We start from the raw sequence: 7545 nt of genomic DNA, 5'->3' as shown, positions 1-7545 counted from the left end.
GGGCCGCCCCCGCCCGCGGGCGGGTGGTCGTCGGGCAGGGGCCGGGGTCCTGGAAGCGGTTGTGTTTGGCTTTCGGGGTGCTTTGGGGGGAGAAACGAGCGTCGGTGCGTCCATCCGCCAGCGGAGGGAGGAGGGGAGGGGGGGCGGGGGGTCGTCTGTTGGGTGTTGGCTGAGATTCACACCCCACAAACGCGCTGCTGCCTCCCGAGAGTCGGGGTGTGGGGGAGCCGACCGTGATTTCCGACGGCAGGGATGGAGGGGGAGGTACCGCTTTTCCTCCAGGGCTTTTCCGCCTGGGCTTGTGGGTGCCCACTCCTGGGGCTTGGGCTCCCCTGTCCCATCCGCCCCGTCCACCCCCCAGCTCTCCGGCCTGGGGCCCCGGTGCCTGTCCCCCGCCTCCCCCCGCCACCCCGCGCACACCTGGTCCCTCTCCGACGGGGAGGACGATGCGGCTCCTGCTCTTACCTCTCGGCTCCTCGCAGCCCACCGCGGGGCTGGTGCTGAGCCCCGGGGGGGGGAACGCCCGCCCCCCCCCCCCCCCATCTGCCGGCCGGAGAGCATCCCCCGCGGGGCTGTCTGCCCCTGGCACCCACGGGGGACGGGGGTCACTCATGGAGCCAGCGAGGGCAGACCTGCGCCCGTCCCCTCAGTATGCCCCGCTCAGCTGCTCTCGCCGAGAAATCCTAAAAGCATAATTACATTAAAAAGCCTGATTTGTTTAAATAATCCCCTTTAGGCTCCCCTTAATCTGCTCTATATTTCCCCCGTCGTCTTTATTCTTGACTTGTCCAGCTCAACTGAGCTTGGCCGGACACCCCACGGCTCAGGAATCCCCTCCTCATCTTCCTCCTCTTCCTCCTCCGGAGCCCCCCACCCTGTGGGCGACTCCCGCGCCCGGGAGCCTGTCCCCGGCTGCAGGTAGGCAGCGGGCCCGGGGGTCTGTCGGTGGAGCGGGGCAAGGCGGGGGGCTCCGGCAGCCCCGGTCGGCCCGGCGCCGAAAGCCAGCCTTAGCATCACCCGTGTCCTGCGGGCGGGGAAATCAAAGTGGGTCGGTGCCCCGTTCCCTCGGCAGGGCAGGGCCGGATCCGGCTCTCGGGGAGGATCGTCACCCGATTTTTAAGCAGAAATGAGATTTTTCGCCTGTACAGCTCCAGGGGAGTGCGAGGCGGCGGGTATAGAAGAAGGGCAGAGAACCGAACTAGAGATTAGAGCTGGGGGGGGGGGGGGGGGCAATCTCTCCGCGTCCTCCCGACAGCAGCAAGTGAAGGGGGACCGGGAGGGGGGGGGGGCTCTGAACGCGCCCCCCGAGTCCTGCAGCTGCCCCCGCCGGGCCCGGCTCTCGGTGGCCGCTTTGCCTCCGAGCAGTGCGGCTCGCAATTTGAAGGACGGTTTCTTTTCCTCAGTGCGGAAGACAGCAGTTTATGTTTCAATCCCATCGAAAAGAGGAGAGGGAGAAAGAAACGCAGAACTTTAGATGGCGCTGTACAACATTTATTTAAGCCCTCCGAGTATTCCCGGCTCCTCGGCCTGCAGAGAGGAGCAGAGCCCTCGGCGGGCAGAGGAGGGCTGGGCTGGGCGGGATGGGGTGGGATGCGCTGGGGTGGGGTTGGGGGTGGAGGAGGGGTCCTGCCCCGCCGGCAGCGGGTGCGGAGGGCAGGGGGCTCTCGCCGGGCAGGGCAGCCCCGGCCTGCGCCTCCATCCCCGGTCGGTGACAGCTAACCGCAGCGCTGAGCAGGAATAGTTAAAAAGCAAACAAAAATGGCAGAGGCCGTCTCCCGCTGCCCCTCTGCTCCCCTTCTCCTCGCATCGACGGAAATCCCCTAATGCCTCCGACGGGGCGAGGAGCCGGGGGAAGCTGCAGACGTGATACGAGCTGCAGCCTGCGCCGGCCGGGTGTGCTGCTGCTCGCCCACCTCCGCGCCCCGGCCCGCCCGGCCCCGCTCCCCCGGGGCATGGCCTAGGCGTTGCCCCGTCCTCCGGGGTGGTGGATGCAGGAGAGGGCTCCCGTGCTCGGCTCTCACCCCGGCCCCAGCTCTGCCCGCTTCTCCCCTCCGCCCCGCCGGCTGCGGGCCTCGGGGAGGGATTCAGAGGAGCAGAAAGAAAGAGAAAGGAGAGGAAAAGCCGACGGACAGCCCCGTCGGGGGGGCCGGCGGCTCTCTACCCGCCCCGGCGCCCGGTCTCTGCAGGGGCCGCGGGGAGCGGACCCCCAGCGTCCGCACTCGGTTCCGCGGGGCCCCACGCAAGGCCCGCGTGGGCGCCAGGCCCGGGCACGGCGGCCCTCGACGGCCCGAGGACAAAGCCACGGGCACGGCACGGCCCCGGCCCGTCGGTGTCTCCGGTACGGCGGCGAAGAGAGCCGCCCCCGGGACGGGGCGCAGCCGAATTTAACCGGGGTGGGTGGAAAAGCAGAGCCGGGGCGTCAGGCTGGGAGTCCCGCCGGGCCGCCGGCCCTCCGCGACCCCGCGCTTCCCACGCACACGGGCAAACGCAAGGCCGAACCCTGAAAGGGGGAGCGGAGGGCAGGGGCAGGCAGCGGGGAGCGCTCCCGGGGAGCGGCGGCGCAGCGCCCGGTGCCGAGCGACGATCGCTCCGGTCCTCCCCTCGCCGCGGCTCTGCCCTGCCCGGGGAGAGCTCCTCGCTGGACACGCAGGGTGAGAGCAGACCCTCTCGGAGCGAGGCAAGGAGCTGTCAGGCAAATCCCTTTTCAACACATCCCGGAGCTCTAAACGTCCAGACGGTTTCAGGCATTTTTCCTGCAGGAGCTGGTGATATATTATTACCATTATTACGAGGTGGTTTTTATTTCTTGTTTAAAAGGGAGATGCGGGAGGCGAGGCATGACCGCAACAGCCAAAGAGAATTATTATTCTTAAGAGGGTAGAAAAAGAAAAAGAAGAAGAAGAAGAAAAAGAAAAAGAAAAAGAAAAAGAAAAAAAGAAAAAAAAAAGTCGAAGGTCTCGGGCAGGATTTTAAACAGGGGACAAGCGGTTTAAAAATTGCTGCACTGATCCATCGAAAACAAAATCTAAATACGCCACCGAAATGGCACTATATACGCAGCATATTGTGTATGTATATATATATTTATTTTTTATATTTGTGTATATATATATATACACATACACACACACAAACATCCATATACCAAAATAAAGAATTACAGCCAGCCTGGATCCTGAACACAGTCTACACTTTATTTCAGACTACAGATTTCTGAACATAATAAAATCTTTGGCTTGTAGCGGCGGGTTCAGTCTCGCAGTCTGTGGATCAGAATTATTTTTTTTTCCTCGGGAAAAAAAAAAGAGACAGAAATTCACACACACACAAAAAAAGATCAAACGAAAGATCAGGAAAGTCGGACATTTACTGTAAAACAAGAGCAACGGACATCGAGGAAAAAAAAAAGAAGTAAAGCAAACAAAACGAACAAACGAACAAAAGAGATGGGAAGAGAGAGAGAGAAGGGGAGAGAGAAACTGTCCAGCAAATAGAGATCGCTACACATATTTCTTACCTGAAATTAAATATATACAAGGTCATATGCTGTTTGGCTATATAGAGATAATTTTTTTTTGTAAGTGTTCATATTTTATTTTTTTTCATAATCGGAGTCCTTATACTATGGATAGACAATAGATCTGCTTTTAAATAGCACCTGTCTGCCTCCCGGCCGGCGGGCCGGCGCCGCGGCGCAGGGCTGGGGGGGCCGCGCCGCCTCACTCGCTCTCCTCTTTGTCCTGCACGGTGGTGGTGGAGTGGTTGTAGAGTCCCTGGGCCATGAGGTGCAGCGCCAGCCCGTTCTTGATGCCCGTCGCCTTCTTGATTTTGGCTCGTTTGTTCTGGAACCAGATCTTGATCTGGGACTCGTTGAGGCTGAGCTCCTGGGCCAGGCTCTGCCGCCGCTGCTCCGTGATGTACCGGTTCGCCTGGAACTCCGCCTTCAGCCGCTGCAGCTGCTCGGCCGTGAACGCCGTCCGCGGCCGCTTGTCCTCCTTCTCCGTCTTCTTCTTCTTCAGCTTCCTGGTGCGGGGGCCTGCGGGCAGGGCACACACACGCCGCTGGGCAGGGCCGCGCCGCCGACCGACCGACCGACAGACCGACCGACCGACCGCCGCCCCCGCCCCGCCGGCCGCCGGAAAAATGGCCGACGGGCGAATTTCTGCCGGTCCCGTGCGCCGTCCCCCCCCACTCCCAACCCCGGCACCGCCGCCCCGGCACGGCGGAGGGAAGGATGGGGAAGGAGAGGGGAGGCCGGGGCCGAGCGCGCCGCGCCGCCCGCGCATCCCCCGCCGCCCCGCCGAGCCGGCCCCGCCGAGGGGAGCGGCGCCCCGCTCGCCCCCCGCCCCGACACACGTCGGGGCGCCGCTCCGCCGGCCCCGCCGGGACGAGCCGCGCTCCCTCTGCACGGCCCGGGGCCAGGGCCCGCCGGCCGGGCAGCGCGGGGAGCGAAAGTCCCCGCGGCCCGGCATCGGGAGCCGCCGGGAACAGCAGCCCGGCCGGGGGCTGCCCCGGTCTCTGTTTGGGGGGCAACAGCTCCTCCGCAAGGCCGGCCCAGCCACGGGGGACCCTTCCCCGCCGCCACCCCGGAGCCCCGCTGCCGCCCGGGTCGTCCGGGCCCTCCGGCGGCCGATCGTTGCCGGGGACCCCCGGCCCTGCCTGCAGCTCCCTCCCTGAACCCCAGCCGAAAGCGGTGCCCCACGCCGCACCATCCCCAGGCCGGGATGGGGCCAGATGAAGGGCCAGAGAGCTCGCCGGGGAAGCAGCTCGGCCCCGGGGCGCATCCCGGGGGCAGCGGCCGGTCGGGGGGCTACCCCCCGTCCTCTGCACGCCGGCCCGGCCCGGCCCGGAGAGAGCGGAGAGGGGAGGGAGCCCTGGAGAAAAGGATCTGTGAAAATCCCCCGACAGCTGCCGGACTCGGCGGGCGGCCCCGGGCCCGCAGCCCCCCCGCCAGCAGCAGCCGCAGCCGGAGCCGGCGAGGCCTCCTGGCCGCCGAGTAGGCCGAAAGCTGCTCTCCCGGCGCAGCCCTTCCCCAGAGCGGGGGGTTTCCCCGCGGCTCGGCGGCATCTGCCGGCGGGGAGAGGGACGGGGCTCGGCGGGATGATCCCGTGCTCGGCCGGCGGAGGGGCGGAGGGTGCGGGGAGTGAATCGCTTTGCCCCGGCACCTTGCAGCGGGGTGCCGGCGCCTCCGACCGCAGCAGCCCGCTCGTCCCCGGAGCCGGGAGAAGCGGCCGGGGCCGGCGGGCAGCTCCGAGCACAACAAAGAGGGCGGCCGAGCCGAGGTAGCCTCCCCTCGCCCTTCTCCCCTCCGGGCTGGGGTGAGCAGGGAGCTTCGGGGAGGACAATAATTCTCTGCCCGAAGAAAAGGGAGGAAAGGAGATAAAGGCGCAAGTGCAAAACGCCCTGGCGCACGGCGGCCCTGGGAATCGGTAGCGAAACACCCGTGGCCGGGCCGGCCGGGAGCGAGGGCCGCGCCGTCTGACAGCTCTATCACTCCATCAATCACCCGAGTCAATCAAAGTGGCTTTTCTGGGTTTCAAGCCGCTGGACGTGTCAATAACGGGGGATGGAGATGGCTCGGCCGATAGCGCCGCATTGACCGCCGGCGGGGAGCAGCCAGGCCGGGCAGCGCGGAGCGGCGCCGGGGCCAGGCCCGCGCCCCCCGGGCCGGCACAGGGGAGCCCACCCCGGTCCCGGCGGATCCCGGGCTGCTGGCCTGGGGTGTCACGGGGGGAACCCTCTCTCCTCGCCCCCCGCTTCTTTCAAAAAAAAATAGTTAAAAATAGAAACTAACGGCGATAAAATAAGGGGCTGCCGGGGGCACCTGGGGGAGTGTAAACAGCGTGAAAGGGGGCGGCAGAACGGGGCCGGGGGCCGGGAGGGCCGAGCAGGCGGCTCCCACCGGGGCGGGCCCGGGCAGAGGCACGTCCCCCCCGCCGACAGCCGGGCCCCAAACCACGGCGAGGAGGCACCGGCTCCCGCGGCAATGCGCGGCCTAAGGGCCTGCGTGGCTCTGCCTCGCTGCAGAGGCCCCCATAAACAGCCCATCCGCCACCTTCTTAAAAAAACCCTTTTTCTTCGCCTTCCGAGAACCCCCCACACACACACGCACCTCCAGCAGCCGCTCAACATGTGGCTCAGGTCTCCCCCCCGCCACCCCCGAAAGGCCACCAGCACCCAGGAAAAAATATAAAATAAGGGGGGGGACGACACCCCAAAACAAGGGAGCAGCCGAATCCGCTGCCTTTTTTCGCAGCGCTCCCACCCCACGCCGCCGCGCTGCGGAACACCCAGGGCTGCGGCAAGGCGGGGCGGGCGGGGGGCACGGGAAGGGGGTCGCTCCCCACCGGCTCTCCGCGTCGAAACGCGGCCGAACCGGGGCCCGGCGTCACATTCAAATTTGGGAGACTCGGAGGAGGAAGGGGGGGGACACACGCGTTTCCTCTCGCCCCGGGTGACCCAGGGCCCCCCCCCCCCCCCCCGCGCGAGGTCCTCAGCAGGCCAAAGCAAAGGGGGCAAGAGGGGAAGGGGAGGGGGGGAGACCTTGTCACGATTTTAACAGCTCCCAGATGCGCCGCGGTTCCTTACCCGAGGACGGTCTGTCTGAATACCTAGTGCAGTAGACCCAGGCAGGCCACACCAGCGGCTGTTGCGAGTCGGGCTTTATAACAGGTCCTCCATTATTAGAGCCCATGAGGAGGATGGCGGGGCTGCCGTGCTCCCCGTACTTCGCCGGGTGAGTCTCGCCCCCGTCGGCGGGGGGCTTGGCCGCCCCCGACGCCGCCGCCGCCGCTACCGCCGCGGCGGGGCTGGCTTTGGCGGCGGCGGCGGCGGCTGCGGGCGGCGGCGGCGGCGCGGAGCCGTCGGGACGGCAGTTCGAGTCCGGGCAGAGGAGGGAGGGCGGGTTGGGCGGCCGGGCCAGCAGCGGGTTGACGTTTTCTCTACCTGAGCTCTGCCCCCGGTCTCCGTCCCGCTCCCGGCTGCCTCCTCCTCCGCCGCCGGCCGGCGCGGGCGGCTCCTTCTTGCAGCCGAAGTCCGGCCTCAGGATGTTGTCGATGAAAAAGTTGGTGGTGCGGTGGGGCGGCGGCGGCGGGGGCGGCGGGTGGCGGCGGCGGGGCAGGGGCAGGGGGCAGGGCGCGGCGGGAGAGGCGGGCGCGGGGCTGGGGGACACGGGCACGCTCTCGCCATCGCTGCCGCTGCCGCTGCTCGCCGGGCCGGGCGCCGCGTCTCGGTGGCCGTGCCCCTCCGGCGGCTCTTCCATGCTCAGCCCCCGCCACGGAGATCGCTGCCTCTTTTCCCCCCCACCCACCCGCTTTACGCCCACCCCACTTTGCCGGTGGGTGGCAGGGTGGAAAAGGGGGAGGAAAAATTCAAAAAAGAGGGGGGAAAAAAAAAGAAAACAAGAAAAAAGAATAAAATCCACTTGTTGGGCTGGAGCTGAGATTTGTTTTTCTCCCCCTCGCACGGATGGATCCAAAACCGGGGAGACACTCGAGGGCTTCTTTCCCCCTTCTCCCGATCAGCTTATATTTCCACCACCAAAAA

At 66.1% G+C, this 7545-nt stretch overlaps 1 protein-coding gene across 1 annotated transcript; it reads right to left on the bottom strand.

Annotated features, from left to right (window-relative positions):
• Positions 1–3657: 3657 nt before the first annotated feature.
• Positions 3658–7261, bottom strand: EN1 (engrailed homeobox 1). The gene is made up of 2 exons (XM_076340804.1): positions 6589–7261; positions 3658–4036 (listed from the first exon to the last, which is right to left on the bottom strand). The coding sequence occupies exons 1-2, from the start codon at positions 7259–7261 to the stop codon at positions 3720–3722; spliced, it is 990 nt and encodes a 329-aa protein (XP_076196919.1). The 3' UTR covers positions 3658–3719.
• Between the last annotated feature and the right edge of the window lie 284 nt (positions 7262–7545).

The sequence above is a fragment of the Aptenodytes patagonicus genome, chromosome 6 (genome assembly GCF_965638725.1).
Source record: "Aptenodytes patagonicus chromosome 6, bAptPat1.pri.cur, whole genome shotgun sequence".
Classification (NCBI taxonomy): Eukaryota; Metazoa; Chordata; class Aves; order Sphenisciformes; family Spheniscidae; genus Aptenodytes; species Aptenodytes patagonicus.
Note: the sequence above shows the minus strand (reverse complement) of the source record. Positions and strands in the feature narration are given on the sequence as shown.

Bases quoted from the DNA above. Each gene is read 5' to 3' on its own strand.
- EN1 (XM_076340804.1), bottom strand. From the start codon at position 7,261: ATGGAAGAGCCGCCGGAGGGGCACGGCCACCGAGACGCGGCGCCCGGC. The intron at 4,037-6,588 runs GTAAGGAACCGC...CCCTGCCCGCAG, and splicing joins TTCAGACAGACCGTCCTCGG to GCCCCCGCACCAGGAAGCTG.